General features: G+C 36.9%; 1 protein-coding gene across 1 annotated transcript in view; it reads left to right on the top strand.

The window, feature by feature from the left end:
* PRCC (proline rich mitotic checkpoint control factor) overlaps nucleotides 1–18,051 on the top strand; it is a 34,950-nt gene that overhangs the window by 3,997 nt on the left and 12,902 nt on the right. The window contains exons 2-3 of the mRNA XM_074223186.1: nucleotides 9,839–9,886; nucleotides 17,111–17,698. Coding sequence (XP_074079287.1) covers nucleotides 9,839–9,886; nucleotides 17,111–17,698 — 636 coding nt within the window. The remainder of the gene's footprint in view (nucleotides 1–9,838; nucleotides 9,887–17,110; nucleotides 17,699–18,051) is intronic.

The following is an 18,051-nucleotide window of genomic DNA, read 5'->3' as shown; positions in this document are numbered from 1 at the left end:
AGCAGACTTAAAAAAACTTCACAAGTACACTTAGGGGAGGCCTGTTTAGTGAGCAGTTTGTCTGAAAAAGATCAGAGGGTTTTAGTGGAATATTATTTCTATGAGTCAGTGATTTGACAGCTAAAAAAATATAATTTGCTTGAGCTGCTAGCCCTGCTGGACTGTGCCCTAATCAACTACCACTGTATTAGTTTGTTTAGTTCTGGCCTTCTGCATAGTAAGGACATACCAAGTTGGAGAGCAACTAGAGGAAGGGATTCAGGGTGGTGAAAGACTTCAGGGATCTTTAACTTAGAAAAAAGAAGTGGTGAGATCTTTTAAAAGATTTGAAAAGATGGTATGTAAAGAGGCATTAGACTTGTTCTGTTTGGTTCTACAGGGAGCAGTGAATTGGGCAAAAGTAAAAAGAGGCCAATTTAGGCTTGAAAATAGAAAAAACTTTCCAATTACCAGAGTTGTCCAAAAGTTGGGATGAGCAGCCTTATGTGACCCCCACACCCCTCCATTCCCCAGAGGGGAATTTCCCCCCCTTGAAGCTCTAAGCAGAAGCTGGATGGCTCCTTGTTGAGTAGGAATTGTTAGGAATGGCAGCTAGTGGATGAAATATCAGGCTTGGAATCTGAAAGACTTCACATCTGATCTCAGATGCTTCTTAGTGTGCCCCCCTGGGCAAATCACTTAAACTCTTTTCTTTAGTTTTTTCACTTGCAAAACAAACTGGGGAAAGCTCACTTAAAGTCACTTAAACTCTCATTTCTTTAGTCCTTCACTTGCAAAATGAGCTGGAGAAAGCAATAGCAAACCACTCTATTTTCTTTGCCAAGAAAACTACAAATGGGGTTGGATGTGACTGAAAACAACTTGAACACAAAATTGTTATGAAGTTTTTTGAGATATCAAACCTAAATTTTCCTCTTTGCAATTTTTATCCCTTACTCCTAGTTCTGCACTCAGAGGTCAAATAGGATGAATTTAATCATTCCTTTATATGTCAGCCCTTCATATACTTCAAATAAATACAGATATCATGAAGTTTTCTACCTTTTCTTTTACAGGTCAAACATATCCAGTTCCTGTAATAATACCTTATTATTCATGTGTGAATTTTCCACGGCTTTCTCTACTTCATTGTAGTACTGTCTTTGGTCTAATTTCCTTTGACTTTAATTTTGGGGTGCTTAGAAAACACAAATTTATTTTGATATTATTTTATTTATAATGTATGCTCCTGCATACATTATATTTATCTAGTACTTTGTATATGCATAGATATTTATATCTTATTTGTCATTCATACTGATTCTAAAGGCAAATAAAGAGTTTGGAGATTATTTGGATTTAGATCTTCAGTTTCTTCATTAGTGCAAATAACCATACTGTAATGATTTGTTGAGTTTGTTTTCTTTGTAGATTTCGGTTATCTAGGCCAAGCCTTTAATGAACTGAAATAATTGAATGGTTATCTATTCTTTGGGTTTCTGTAAAGTTCCTCTCTACCAGAAAGTGGATTGACAATCAGTTGGGAAAATTAGAAAGGAAATAGCTATACCAGAGATGGAAAAGAATAGAATATGAGTATTAGAGACATAGAAGAGAAACCCTAGATTGAGGTAGGTGAATTAAGGTATAGATTTCAGGAGATGCCTAAAACCAAATGGTAAAAATAAAAATAAAATAAAATATATGGTGAATACATTAATTGAGATAACAGCATAGAGGAGTATAGCTGGGAGCCCTTAGGAACTGTTCTTGAGCCCTTATTTCCTTTTTGGCTCTTTGCCCTGTCAGTGGTGATTGCTTTTTGGAAAGAATGACTTAAAGAGCCAGACCTGGAAAGATAAGAAAGCCTGGTCATGGAGAATGAGGCTCTGGTAGATCCATTTATCCCACTGGACTCAGCTTAATGGAGAATGTCTGTTTCCTCTCTTGCTCTGCAATCTGGGCTATGTGTCTCTTGTCACTTTTGGCAGCTGGAACTAAAGTCAGGATTGAGGTTGACTAGAAAGACTGTCCACAAGGACCTGATAGTTTCTCCTTGCCCTAGTCAGTTTTCTGTAATTTTGACTGACATGGTTTTCTGTCTCACACATTATTGGCAGTCTACAACTTCTCTTTAAATGGGTTTCAGTATCTCACAGCTCCTAGGAATACATTGACTTTTAAATTACATCTGATCTGCTTCAGGACATTCCTTCTTGCCCTGTACTTAGTGGGTATAGAATGAACAAATATATTGTCATACCTCTACCATTTCTCTTTATCTCATACCTTGTCATTTAGTCTTTCAGTATTTTATTTAAATATCTGAATAACTCCTTGCAATATCTTCCCTCTACTTCCTATTAGGTTTTTTTTTTTGTTTTAGGTTTTTTTTTGCAGTGGGGTTAAGTGGCTTTGCCCAAGGCCACACAGCTAGGTATTTATTAAGTGTCTGAGGTCGGATTTGAACCCAGTTACTCCTGACTCCAAGGCCGGTGCTCTATTCACTGAGCCACCTAGCCGCCCCTATGATATTCTTCTAAGTTTTCTTTTCTTTCTGGAATCTTTTTCAGTGGTGATTAGTGGATTTTTTTCTAATTCTACTTTGCCTCCTTCTAGTAGATCTTCAGGACAATTTTCCTTGATAATTTCTTATACTATTGTCTCAGTATTTTTGTAACATAATTTTTAAGTCTTTTGACTATTCTTATCTGTTCTACAGATCAGTTCTTTTCTGATGAGATCAGGTATGTTATAAAATGCAGAATTTTGTTTAACTTATAGATGACCTTTGATTGTACCTTCCAGCTGTGAGAATCTATGACTTTTAAGCTTTTATAAATTATGTAATAGGTATTACAATAGTATTTAAAGACAAACTAAATATTTTTTCCATTGTTGACATGTATTTTAATTCTTTGAGTCAGAGGACAGTTTGTGGTAAGTAATTTTGTTTGTCATAAGAATTAGAAAAAAAGAATATATTATCTATAGCTGTATAATGTTATCTCTAACGTTAATTTGCCTTTGAATGTTCCTTTGTGTGTGGGGGTAAAAACAGCTTTTTTTCTCATCCAAATGAGAGATCTTTGAAGGTAACCTGGAACCAGTAGGAATGGGGCAGAGAGGAAAATATATATACAAAAGATTGACTATCTGAAGTTTGATTCTTTGTTTATGAAATATTCCAAAAGAAAGTCTGGTAGAAAGGAAAACTTGAGAATATGAAAATCTATTAACCAAAGGACTGTGACTGGTTGAGAATGTAGTTATAGTTAGCTCAGAGAAGCAGATTCCAGTAATTGGTTGCGTTAGATAATCAATCAGTGGCATTTGTTGAGTACCCACTATGTACTGATTACTATTGTGAGGAAATATTAAATGAACTGAAATATAATTCTTGCTTCAAAGCAAAGGGGTAGGGGCAGCTAGGTGGCTCAGTGGATGGAGCACCAGCTTTGGGTCAAGAGTACCTGAGTTCAAATCTAGCCTCAGTCACTTAATGATTACCTAGCTGTGTGGCTTTGGGCAAGCCCCATTGCCTTGAAAAGTCTAAAAAAAAAAAACAAAGCAAAGGGGTGAGGCCCAAGAATGCCAGTGTACATAAATAATAGAAAGTTTCCCTGAAAATCTCTTTTCTGAAGAATTCTGTGGTGGAACCACATCTTTTTTAGGAAGAGGGATTGTGGGAATGATTTTGTGACTTATTGCAAATCTTCAAACTTGCTCTCCAAGACCCTCTGGGAATCTTTAACACCTCTGTGTTTCTGAGTTTTGGGATCAAATCTTGAGGGGCGGGGCAGCTAAGGTGGCCCAGTGGATAGAGCAAGGAAGACCTGAGTTCAAATCTTACCTCAGACACTTAATAATTACCTAGCTGTTGTAGCCTTGGGCAAGCCGCTTAACCTCATTGCCTTGCAAAAACCTAAAAAAAGGGGGCGGCTAGGTGGCGCAGTGGATAAAGCACCAGCCCTGGAGTCAGGAGTACCCGGGTTCAAATCCGGGGTCAGACACCTAATAATTACCTAGCCATGTGGCCTTGGGCAAACCACTTAACTCCATTTGCCTTGCAAAAAAAAACAAACTAAAAAAAAAAAACCTTGAAGGAGGATAGATTTCTCTAATGGCTTTGAACCTTTAATACCCTATAGGAAAATAGTTAACATACCACTTATCCCTATGGATTCCATCTTCCTCTATGGTCAAATATATTTTCTTCCTTTGTAAGTGGTTTCAGTTGTCTGGATGAGGTTGTCGGTCAGTCTTCATTGTTCTTTCTGGGGCAGATTTATTAAAGATAGGATAGAAATTAGCTGTTCATCTCGTGGGAGTGGCAAGGAATAGAGTCATCCTGACCTATACACATCTTACCACTGGACTCCTGTGACTATAGGAGAGAGTGGGGCAGATGACTTTGCACATCTCTACCTTCCTTAAATCCAATTCATTTGCAAGTCAAGATCATCACCCTCCTGATGTCTATTTTGTTCTAGGTATTCTACTCTCCATTTTGGCTCTCTTCCCTGTAGCCCACTACTCAGTCTCTCACCTCCTAAATGTGGGTGTGGACCAGGCTTTACTTGGCTCTTTTCTCTTTCTCTGTACTTTACTATTTCTCTTGGTGAGCTTATTTGTTTCTATAGGTTCAGTTATTATTTATGTGCAGATTATTCCAAAATTGGTATTTCTAGTCTCTTTCTTCACTGAGCTTCAATACATTATCTCCAATTGCCTGCTGCATATCTTTTATCTATGTTCTTTTCAACATTCATCTACTTGCACATTTTTTTTTTAGGTTTTTGCAAGGCAAATGGGGTTAAGTGGCTTGCCCAAGGCCACACAGCTAAGGTAATTATTAAGTGTCTGACCCCGGATTTGAACCCGGGTACTCCTGACTCTAGGGCGGGTGCTTTATCCACTGTGCCACCTAGCCGCCCCCCACTTGCACATTTATAATTCTTTTTATCACCAACCCCTCCCACTCCCCAGCATCAATGGTAAAAGTTGTACATTTGTGAGAGAAGTTTTTAAAAGTGGACATAATATCCATTTGGATTCTGTGGTTTTTATTGTTTTTTTTTTCTTTTTTTCCTCTGGATGTGGATGGCATTGCTGTAACAGGTCTTCCAGGGTTGTCCTAGATCTATGAACTACTGTTAGGAGCTGAATAGTTGATCAACTCACAGTGTTGTTGTTAATGTGTACAATGTTCTCTTGATTCTGCTCCCTTCACTCAGCATCAGTTCATGCAGTTTTTTCTATGCTTCTCTAAAGTCTAACCATTCATGATTTCTTATAGAATAGTAGTGCTCCATAACACTCATATACCATAACTTGTTTAGTCTTTCCCTAACTGGTGAGCCTCTTCTTGGTTTCCAATTCTTTGCCTACAAAAAGGACTGCTGCAAATATTTTTAAACTTTTTTCGGACTTTTTTTTTTATTTCTTGTGGCTGTAGACCTAAAAGATAACACTTGGTGAATCAAAAAGCATGACTGGTTTTCTTTCTCTTGCTCTCCAGACATTCCACCAAGAGTGCACAATGTTCCCACAACTTCTCCCACACTGATCATTTTCTCTTTTTGTCATCTTAGCCAATCTCATAGGTGTAAAAGGGTACCTCATAGTCATTTTAATTTGCATTTCCCTAATCAGTAATGATTTGGAGCATCTTTTCATATGATTACATATAGCTTTTTTTTTTTTAAGGTTTTTGCAAGGCAGATGGGTTTAAGTGGCTTGCCCAAGGCCATACAGCTAGGTAATTCTTAAGTGTCTGAGGCAGGATTTGAACTCAGGCACTCCTGACTCCAGGGCCGGTGGTCTATCCACTGTGCCACCTAGCTGCCCCTACACATAGCTTTAATTTCTTTCTTTGAAAACTGCTTTTCATATCCTCTGACCATTTAGAATTTGGGGAAGGACTTATTACTTTACAATTTGATTCAATTGTCTACATATTTTAGAATTGAACCCTTAGCTATAAAAATTGTTTCCCATCTTTTTGTTTCCCTTTTAATCTTGGTTATATTGGTTTTGTTAGTCTAAAAACTTTTTAATATTGTCAAAATCATCCATTTTGCAATTTATAATGTACTCTATTTCTTCTTTGGTCATAAATTTCTCCACTTTCCATAGATCTTAGAGTATTTCTTGATTTATTGATTGGTCTATGGTATCACCCTTATGTCTAAATCTTCTACCCATTTTGACCTTTTATTGATTTGGGTGTATGAAGTGAATCTCTGCCTAGCTTTTGCCATATTATTTTCCAGTTTTTGTCAAATAATGAATTCCTGTCCCAGAAGTTAATGTCTTTGGATTTGTCAGTAGGTTACTGTAGTCATTTACTACTGTTTCTTTTGTACTTATTCTTTTTTCTTTATTTAATATTTATTTATTCTCATTTTGTACAAATAATTTTTTTATACATTAATAAAATATTCTTGTTTAAGAGTAAACAAAATACCCCCTCCCCCCAAAAAATTATAGACTCACTTGAGCGATAAAGTAAAGGGGAGAGAAAAAAATTAAAATTAAAAAAAATAATAGTAATAATTGTAGGTATGGCCAGGTGGCTCAGCGGACAGAACACCAGCCCTGGAGCCAGGAGCACCTGAGCCCATATCTGGCCCTGTACACCCAACAATCACCCAGCTGTGTGACATGCAAGCCACCCCAACCCCACTGCCCTTCCAAAACCAAAAAAAAAAAAAAAGGAAAAAACCCAAAATAAAATAAAATAGTAATAATAGTAGGGGCAGCCGGGTGGTAGAGCACTGGCCCTTGAGCCAGGAGCACCTGGGTCCAAATCCAGCCTCAGACACCCAATGATCACCCTGCTATGCGGCTCCAGGCAGGCCACCCAGCCCCATTTGCCCTGCCCCAAAATAATGATGATGATGATGATGATGATGATGATGATGATGATGATGATATAAAAATGTGCTTCAGTCTTTGTTCCAACACCACCAACTCTGTCGCGGGTGGATCACATTCTTTATGATAAGTCCATCACAAAAGTTACTTCCATATTTTTCTACCATTGCCATTGCTGATCACAACTCCCTCCTTTCATATTTCTCCACTACCATGTACTATATTTTCTCTCTCCTTTCACTCTGTCTCTGCTGTAGGGTAGCTGAGTGGCACAGCAGACAGATCCCCGGCCCTGGCCCCGAGCCCACATACCACCCCTTAGACTCAGCATCCACCTGGCCCTATGGACCCGGATAGGCCATCCAATCCCAGCCCCTCGTAACAAGTAAAAAAGAAAATGTTATATCTGACCACTCTCCCCCCATGGTCCATCCTCTCCTCCTTCATTCACCCCCCCTTCCCCCTGTCCCCCTTCTCTCCTTCTTACTCTAGATGTCTATACCCCATTGAGTGTGTGTGTGTGTATATATATATATATATATATATATATATATATATATATATACTGTTTCCTCTCCTAGCCACCTCTGATGAGAGTGAAGATTCCCTCATTCTCCCTTGCCTTCCCCCCTTCCATATCATTGCAATAGCTCATTGTAATAAAGAAAAATATTATTATATGAAATATCTTGGCCTATTCCCCCCCTTTTCTTTTTCCCATTACATTTCCCTTTTTTTCTATTGACTCCATTTTTACACCATATTTTATCTTCAAATTCAGCTTTCTCCTGTGCTTCATCTATAAAATCTTCTACATGCTCTGTTAATTAAGAAGGTTCATATGAGTATTATCAGTGTCATTTTTTCCTATACAGGAATACATGCAGTTCATCATCATTAAGTCCCTCATATTTTCCCCTTCTTCAATCTCCAGGAGGCTGAAGTTCTTCGGCCAACCCTCTGGCAGCCGCCCCTCTAACCCCAGGGAGCAGAGCCTTTATGCTCTTTTCCAGGTTACCTTGAGTAGGAGAACTGCCTCAATGGGTCCCTCTGGGTTCTGTCTCTCAAATTTAGTTAGAGTCTTTAGTTTAGAAGTTTTATGAGAGAGTGCCTAAGACAGGATCCTCTCTTGTTGCCATCTTGGCTCTGCCCCCCCCCCCCTTGTACTTATTCTAATCTACAGGTCCATTACTCTGTTTCTTAATCAGTTCTAGGCAGTTTTGATAACTACTGCATTATAGTATAATTTTGGATCTGGTCCAGCTATATTTTTGACCTTTTGTTGGTCCAGTTGAATTTTACTCTCTGAAATAGTTTTTGGTAGTTTAATTGGCATGGCACTGACCAAGTGATTTAATTTGGATAGAATTGTCATTTTTATTATATTTACTCAGCCTAACCAGGAGCAATTAATATTTTTCCAATTGTTTAGATCAAACTTTATTTGTGTGAAAAGTATTTTGTAGCTATGTTTATACGGTTTTTGGGTTATCTTGGGACCTAGATTCCCAAGTATTTTATTTTGTCTATAGTTTCTCTTTCTATTTCTTGTTTGTGGGCTTTGTTGTTCATACATAGAAGTGCTGATGATTTAGGTTATGATTTATATCCTGCTGGTTTGTTGAAGCTGTTAATTGTTTCATGTAGTTTTTAAAGGTGATTTTCATGGATTCTCTAAGTATACCATCATATCATCTGCAAAGTTTTGCTTCCTCATTGCCAGTTCTACTTCCTTGAAGTTCTTTTTCTTCTCTTATTGCTAAAGCTAACATTTCTAATACTGTTTTGAATAGTAGTTGTGATAATGGGCATATTCTTGTCTCACCCCTGATCTTTATATAAAATATTTTTGATGGTTTTAGATAAATACTGCTTATTATTTTAACGAAAACTCCATTTATTCCTATACTCTCTAGCGTTTTTAATAGGAATAGATGTTGTATTTTTTTTTTCAAAGGCTTTCCCAGCATCTGTTGAGATAATTATATGATTTCTTTTGGTTTTGTTATTGATGTATTCAATTATGTTGAGGTTTTACCTGAAATTGAACCATCCTTGCCTACTTGGTATAAATCTTACCTGATCATGGTATATATTATCCTAGTAATGACTTGTTGCAATCTCTTTGCTAAAATTTATTTAAAATTTTTTTTGCATCAATGTTCATTAGGGAGCTTGGTCTATAATTTTCTTTATCTGTTTTTGACTCTTCCTGGTTTAAATATCAATACCATATTGGTATCATAAAAGGAATTTGCTACAACTCCTATTTTTTAAAAGGAATTTATGTAGTACTAAAATTAATTGTTCCTTATATATTTGTTGAATCAACTCGTAAATCCAACTGAATCTGTAGACTTTTTCTTAGGGCGTTTATTGACGGTTTCTTATTTATTATTTCCTCTTCTGTTAATCCTGTAGTTTATCTTTTTGTAAATATTCATCTTCTCTTTTAAGGCTCAAGTTAGACACCATTTCTTTCCAAAGCTTTTGTTGATACTCTTCCCACAGTTCTCCCTCCAAAAAACTGCTTATCTTTCAGATTTTCCTAGGAATTTTTTATTATTTGTGTTTTTATTATTATACTTTATAATACTTATTATTATCATACTTTACTTCTCTCCCCCAAGTGGAATGTTAAGTTCTTCAAGTCAGAAATTGTATTTTTTGATTGTCTTTAATGCCTAGCACTTTTCATATAGTAATTTTATTTATTGAATTGATTGACTAGAAAAGATGCATTTTTGTATTCCCAATACCTGAGACAGTTTTCATACAAAATAGATGCCTAATAAATGTTTGTTGAATTGAATTTTAATTCCTTTCACAAGAGAGAAGGCCCTTCTCTTGTTCACAGGCTGAGAGAGGGGAAGAAAAAAGAGGACTCTCTTAATCTATGATTTATGTTTTTTTCCGTATGTGTGAGTTCTCTCCTGTTGGTCCAGTAACTGGAACTTAATTCTATTTCTTTTTTTCTCAGTCAGATTCAGAGGAAGATGAACCTACAAAGAAGAAAACTGTTCTTCAGGTAATTGTTTAATCAGTATGAAATGATTTTGTTCTTCCTTACTTCATGTTCTATCCTAGAAGTCCAAATTCTAGATCTAACCACATTTCACATGTTCAGCAGTTTCCCAATTCAGCTCCAAGTAACTCTTGGTTTGGGGCAGAACTGATTATTTTGTATGGATTGTTTAGGTTCTTTGTTGCTGCCCTTCCATCTTCTCTATTATTCTTTGGATTTGGCACTTTTTCAATTCCTTATCCCTTCAACCAATGATAAATAGTTGGGGGTCTAGAAAGAGAAAATGCAAAGAATCCATTCTTGTAGTTCATAAGATAAGGTTCAGGTCCAAAGATTTTGTGGAAAGAAGAGATAGAAATGATTATCAGTGGTTTGGAATTATCTAACGGAATTATCTAACCTTTCTCTGTCCTTTTGTCCTATAAAATAGACATTTGCTTCTGTTCTCAAAAGTTGAGAGATGATGAAAAGTGAATTGGTCTCCCCTATGAGATTAAATTGAAAAGACTTTCTAAGGATTTACTTAGCCTTACCCTTCTATTTTATAAATGAATTAGCTCAAATTCAGAGAGGTGGATAAGCTAAGGTCATAAAGTAACTTAGCCTAGACTAAAGCCAAGGCTGAGGTATAGGAAAGAGGAAGAGAAGAGAGAAATGGGGAAGTATATTGTCTATCAATTCTTGATTCCTCTCCTCCAAACTTTAGTTACAAGTGTTTGTCTAAGTCTGTTGTACTCAATATTTGTTGGTATTGTCTGTTTGCTCCTGCTAGTAAAAAACTTTTTAAATCAAAATGTGCTCAATCATACACTGCACTAAGGGAATGTCTGAGCCAGACAGCAGATTTACAGATTTTTTGATTTGCTTCTGAGAGATGTTGCTGTTCAGAACAAGGTTGAGTCAGGAGGAATTAAGCCTGCAGTGTGTGGGGAACTGGAAAGTCTAACAACTTTTTTTTTTAGCTCCTCTGGAGTTAATAGTACTTCATTATTTGTTATGAAGTATTGTCCCATGAGCAGGTATGTACCTGTATTCTTATGAAACAAACAATGGGAATAGAGTTGGAGGATCTGGGCTCAGTTTTCAGTTCTGTGGCTTACTATCTGTGAAGCTTAGGCCAGCCATATAACTTTTCAACCTGAGTTTTCCTTTGTGAAAGGAAAATAGTGCTATTTCTATTATCTATCTCAAAGTGGTCAAGTGAAAATAACTAAGGTATTTTATCTGTAAAGCCCTACATAAATATCATTTGCTGGTATTATTCAAATGTAAATATAAAAACATACCAAGTAGAAATGAATTTTGGATTATTCATTCCACTATTGTCTTTCAGAATGTGGAAAATAAAGGAGTTGACTGAAGTTCTCTTTCTATATTGTTTAACATTAGTAGACATTTCGATAATGGCTTTTTGTGATGATGTTCCACAGACTCCCAAATGGCAAGGACTCTGCTCAGCTAATTGAATTCCTGATCTCAAGGCTTGAGAGGGAGGATGGAGAATCTTCATTCTGTCTTACACGTTTTCATCAATTGACAGAATGAATTTTTCCACTGTGGGGTGTTTGGGCTCTTGGAAACGGTAGGGATGGGCTTGTACTGTATGTTGTTCATAGATCAGGAATATCAGAATGAAGAAGGGGAGGCCTCAGGCTGTTGAATTGACCTCAATAGAATTAGAAGTAGTTTCAGGATATCATGGACAATAATTGGTATAGCCATCTAAAATACAGAGCATATCATAACATATTTCTGTTGCACTTTGTTTACAATATCTTCCCATTCCCCTCCTGCCCTTACATGTACACTAGGTGAGGTGGATTTTTACAGGTTTTTTCCCCTTATTTTGCAAATGAGGAAAGTGAGATCCAGAGAAGCAAAATGGTTTGCTCATAGTCATCAGAGCTGGATGCCCTCATTCCAGTGCCACTGCTTTTTTCCATTGCATCCGACTGCTTCCCAGAAACCAACTAGGCTTCATGGAAGTCTTAAGAGATAATGCCAGTAAGGTCCTCCCACAAGCATTGGCTAAGGAGGGAGATGAGCCTGGAGGGCAACCTCTGATGTCTCTGGTATGGAACCTTGGGGTAGGAAGCTCAAAATCCTCAAATGCCCTTTTAAAGATTGCTAATAGCTTCAGGCTTCTGATGTTTAACTGAGCCGACCAGGTGAATGATGATGTTTATAGCCTGCCAAGCTTTATATCCTGAAGATTTAATTCCTGAAGCAGGTTATTATGAGAAGGAACCTTTTGCCAGACTAATTAATAGTTTTTGTAGGATCCCAAACTGTAATTTTTGCCTACCTAGCCTTTGTAAGTAAATAGAATTATTGAGGGCGTGAAAATAACTATGAGCAGAAGGTAAACAGGAAAGTAGCCTTCATGAGCATAAACTAGGGGGGTCTGAACAGTCACAATCTCCTGATCTCTTTTAGCTTCACCTCCTGATGATGCTGAACCTGATTACCTCCTGACACGTTTCTCAGCCTTCTTAACTCCTCTTTTTTTTGAACATAATATTTTGAGGAAATAAAAATTTGTTTTGTGCCTGGTACTGTACTCCAAGCCTTTTTTTTTTTTAAATTTAGTTTTTGCAAGGCAGTAGGGTTAAGTAACTTGTCCAAGGTCATACAGCTGGGTAAAAGTGCTTTTTCTGTATATGATGTCCTGGGAATTTCAGATTGAATCTTTTCTATCAAAAGCAGTTTGATATAGTGGAAAGAATCGTGAATTTTGAGCCAGCAGATCCAGGTTTAAATTAGAGCTTGGAAATCTATTGCCTGTGTGACCATGGGGCAAATCATTTTATTTCAGTAATGCCTGTGAGGAAGGTGGACAGGGTTACTTCTTAACACTGTCTACTTTAGAAAGTTATCATAAGAAAATTGTTTTATTAACCCTAAATCATAAAGATGAACTGTTTTTTGCTTAAAGAATGTCAAATTGGGGTGGCTAGGTGGTGGCAGTGGATAGAGCACGGACCCTGGAGTCAGGAGTTAGCTGAGTTCAAATCCGGTCTCAGACACTTAAGACTTACCTAGCTGTGTGGCCTTGGGCAAACCACTTAACCCCATTTCCTTGCCAAAAAAACCCCAACAAAACAAAACAAAAAAAATGTCAAATCTATGTGAAATAGTCAAATTTTTGTGGAAGAGAATGCTAGATTTCAGGTGAGAAGTTGAGTATGGAGAAGGCCAGCTTATGGCTCATTCTAGTTCAGAAATTTAATTTGAAAATTCTGAACTCTACAAAGGTCAAATAAGTTGATGTTTTTTCCACATACAAAACACAAAAATTGAATTGTAGAGAAAGCTGAGTGTTACGTACAACTTCTTCCCAGTATACAACAAAGACAACATTATTTTCAGAGCTGTTGTTCTTATTCATCTTTCTTACTGTTCTTCTCTTTTGTGCATTTTAAAAATGTTTTAATGACTTTTTTACTTTGGTAACAGTCTTTAGCAATGCCTCCCCTCTTGCAAAAAAAGACAAAGCCTTTGTATCAAATAATGCACATAAACATGGTTAAAAAAATATATATTTCCATCCTAGTAATGTCCAAAAAATATCTCATTCTTGAATTCGTCACTTCACTTTTAGGAAGTGGTTTGTATACTTTATCACTGTTCCACCAAAATCATGATTGATCATTGAATTAGAGTTCTTAAGTCTCTCATTGTTTGTTTTTTACAATGCTGTTATTATAGAAACTGATTTCCAGACTGTACCCATTCTGTTTACAGATCTCTCTATGTCTGAAACTATATCTTTTGTCATTTTTTAAGGCACAGTAGTATTCAATTACCTCTGAATACCACAAATTATTTGGCAATTCCCCAGTTGATAGTCATCCCCCTTTTTCTAGTTTCTAGTTTCTTGCCACTACAAAAAAGAACAGCTATAAATATTTTTGTATAAGTGAGTCTTTTTTTCTTTGAAAATTCACCCTTCATAAATAATTGTTAAAAAAAAATCTTTCTCTAGCAAAGATTTGCCCCCTTGGGTTTTTTTAATTTGTCTTTAAGATAAAATATAGATTCCTCAGTTTGGCATTTAAAACCCTTTACTATCAAATATTTCTGATAAATGTTTGATCTTCAAGAAATATATTGTGATCTAACAAGTGTTGGATATATGTGTGTGTTTATCTGTCCCTAATGGATAGGTAGTCAAAGAATATAAACTAAAATAATTTCAAACCTAACCATATATATGAAAGATTGTTTCAAGTCAGCAAAAATAAGAGAAATATAAGTCAAAGAAACCCTTATCTGGCAAATTTCTGAAGATGAAAAAAGATGGAAATATATTGGAAGGACAGACACAAATACACTGTTGATAGAGCTGTGAATTGGTATAACCTTCCTGGAAAGAAAGTTGTAATTATGCTAGGAAAGTGATTGAAGTGGCTATTCCTTTGAGCTTGAAATCCCATAGATAGGCATATCTACCAAAATCAAAGATAGAAAGATCCCAGATTAATATATTCTTTTTTTTTTTTTTTGCAAGGCAATGGGGTTAAGTGGTTTGCCCAAGGCCACACAGCTAAGGTAATTGTTAAGTGTCTGAGGCTGGATTTGAACTCGGCTACTCCTGACTCCAGGGCCAGTGCTCTATCCACTGCGCCACCTAGCTGCCCCACCAGACTAATACAGTCTTAATAGCACTTTTTGTAATAATAAAGAATTGGAAACAAAATAGATGCCCGTTCATTGAAATATGGCTAAACAAATTTTGGTATGTGAATGTGATAAAATCAAGCTTAGATTAATCCAATTACAGATGCTATATTATAAGAAAAATATGAAGAAAATAGAGAAGTATGGGAAGACTTGAACTGGCATAAAGTGGGATAAGCAGAATCAGGTAAATACCATAAAACAGTAGAAGATACAAAGAACCACTACCACAAAAATCAGAACTAAATGCTGATTAGCTCCAAAGAAGAAATGAGAATATATGTCTTTCTCTTTTGCAAAGGGGGAGGACAATCAAAATAGAATACTACTTATAATATTGAATCCTGTGTTAGATGTGTCCAAAGACTGTCCTCAAACATTTTTTCTCTTTAACTCTTTTATTTGTTGACCCCATCAGCTCCCATGGATTAAATTGTCTTTTCCATTTGACTCCTCTGTACTTTATATATACACTTCTAGAATTTCTCTTGGACCCTAGTCCCATATCACCCCCTTGCCTTTTGAACATTTTATTTTCTTGGTTGATTTAAGGTGTTTTAGGGATAATCACAAGGAAAATGTGAACTGCAGCTTATTCTGATCCCAAGAATTCCCCAATCCCAAGTACAGTTTGGCATACCACAATTTATTAGCTTCAGAAATAAGGAAGTGAAATTCCCTGTTTAAGTATTCTTTTGGATGGATAACTGTTAGATTTTTTAGAAGGGCTGGTGAAGGGTTGATGCCTGATATAGAATAAAGTGACCTCTAATGATAAAAATAACCAAAGAACTGTCCTAGTAGGCTCTCTTTCTATCCTCAATCTTATTCCAAATTATTGAAGAAAACTAGGCAGCCATAGTTGTTAAAAAAAAAATCTGTCTAGGCATCAACCCAGGATGAGGAAATAAGTAGTAATCTCTGGCCTGAGATGCATTTAATCCAAATTCTGTTCTCTTTTATTTGTTATTGTGGTCATTCATAACTTTTGGTTTACTTTGCTTTCTATCTGTTCATGAAAGCCTTTCCATATTTCTAAATTACTCATAATTTTTTATGGTGCAGTATTATTCAGGTACCACATTCATGACTATTTATATTTCAACCATGGTTTTTTCAGCATTTCCCAGTCTATAGGCACTTACTTGTTGGAAACTCCTTTTCAAATTACGTTTATTTTACTGATTAAATATTATAAAATTCCCTTTTACTAGTAACCTTTAATTTATATGGGGTCAGGGACTATTTTCATTTTATCTTATTTCCAGCATTTAGCACTTAATGTATGCCAGATTATATGGGTGTTCTTAGTAACATGGTTTAGAAATTAATCTGAACTTCATTTGAGGAAGAATTTGTGTGAGTGGTCCCAGTATGAACACATGGATGATGTGGGATTGACTATAACAACTTTCAATGCTATGGACCCTTAAAGAATCCTACCCTAGGTGGCAGGAGATTTGGGGTTTAGTCCTTGTTTGATTAGTCACAAGTTCTTCATCTGTAAAATGGGAATAATTGGACATGCAATGTCTCCTTCAGGGCATTGTGACAAAAGTGCTACAAAACCTTTTAGAAATGAATTGTGGGGGCGGCTAGGTGGCGCAGTGAATAGAACACTGGCCTTGGAGTCAGGAGTACCTGAGTTCAAATCTGGCCTCAGACACTTAATAATTACCTAGCCATGAGGCTAGGTAATTAGGCAAGCCACTTAACCCCATTGCCTTGCAAAAGCTATTAAAAGAGAGAAATGAATTGTGATAATGAAGATTGGGACTGGTGTTGACAATACCATCTGCCCATGTGGGAAATGACCAATTTTTGCCACTATGATTATAAATAGTAAGCAATGACTATTTGCTTCTTCTGTTACTTCTGTTACTTTTGACCTAGAAGAGTCAATCATCACTTGGTTGGGCAATGATTTTATTTTAAATTCCTTTTTTTGACATTAAAGTCTCACTCAGGAAAGTAAATTTCAAGACATTTCCATGGGTAATACTTACTTAATATAACCAAACTCTTTATAAGCTTCTGAGCACACAACTGGGTTTGAAAAAAATGTATTTTGTCTATCAAGACATATTGAGCACCTCTTTTATTTAGCTTTTTGTCTAAAGAAACTTCTTTAGGGAAAGAGAGTATTCCCCAAGTTAATGGAAAGGAAAGAAAAGAAATGCACCTGTAGCATACAGATAAGACAGTTGTTTCCTGTAGTCATCCAGTTTTGGCTTGGATGAGGGATTGAGGGGCATGTAATTCAGACATAAGAATATTAGTCTAGAAAATCGTTTAGTGGGAGAGGAGTGTAGAGCTGGATCAGAAAAAAATGGACTAGGGAGAGACCTGAGAGAGAAAAAAGACCTGTTTATAGGATCTGCCAAAATCTTGACAGTTGGAAGAAGCTAGAATTGGGACCTAATGTTGGGGCAACAAACAATGAAGGATGGTTCATTTTGTTATGTTGGACTTCTTATTATGGTTGATAATGATCATGGACTGAAAATACAAAGTCTCACTTGTCCTATTTCTCTCCTGGCTCACTAGGGATCTGGTGAAGGGACAGGTTTATCAGCTTTGCTTCCCCAACCCAAAAACCTGACCACAAAAGAGACTAACCGATTGCTCCTGCCCTATGCTTTCTCCCGAAAACCCACTGATGGCTCTGCTGATAGCAAGCTCTCCAAACCAACCCCCAAGACCAAATCTGCTTCTTCTACTTCCTCCTCTGCCCCTATTGTGGGTGCCACCACCACTACCCCATCACCCTCAGCCATCAAAGCAGCTGCCAAGAGTGCTGCCCTACAGGTGACAAAACAGATCACACAAGAAGAGGATGACAGTGATGAGGAAGTAGCCCCTGAGAACTTCTTCTCCCTTCCAGACAAGGCTGAGCCTCCTGGAGCTGAGCCATACCCCTACCCTGTCCCTGCTGCTTCTGAAGAGCCACCCCCAGGCACAGAGCCAGATCCCACCTTCCAGGACGATGCGGCCAATGCTCCCCTTGAATTCAAGATGGTGGCTGGCTCAAGTGGGGCTCCTTGGGTGCCTAAGCCTGGGGAAGACTACAGCAGTCAGCCCTACAACCAGTTCCCTACATATGGTGATGCTAATGCCACTGGCGTTTACTATCAGGTAGGTGAAAAGTATAAAGAAATGACTTGCGATAATTATAGTGTATTAGAGATTCGAGCCTTGTAATCAAATTCCTCCTCTGATGTGTTATGTTACTTTGACTAAATTAAACTTTTCTGGGATCTGTTTGGCTGCTTTTATCAGACCATAATAAGTATGGCTAAAAAAAAAATTAGGGTAATATTGACTGAAATTTGCTCCATGTTTTAAAGTCTCATAACTAGCAAGTACCATGTATGAACTTTTTTCTATTTCCAGAACTTCAGAAACAGAGCTCAATACTAACGTGTTGGGTTAGATCTAGAGTCAAAGATAGATTCCTTGCTTTTTAGTTCCCAGACAAATAAGAGAGA

The sequence above is a fragment of the Macrotis lagotis genome, chromosome 2 (assembly GCF_037893015.1).
Source record: "Macrotis lagotis isolate mMagLag1 chromosome 2, bilby.v1.9.chrom.fasta, whole genome shotgun sequence".
Lineage (NCBI taxonomy): Eukaryota > Metazoa > Chordata > Mammalia > Peramelemorphia > Peramelidae > Macrotis > Macrotis lagotis.
This window is presented reverse-complemented; position numbering and strand designations above follow the sequence as displayed.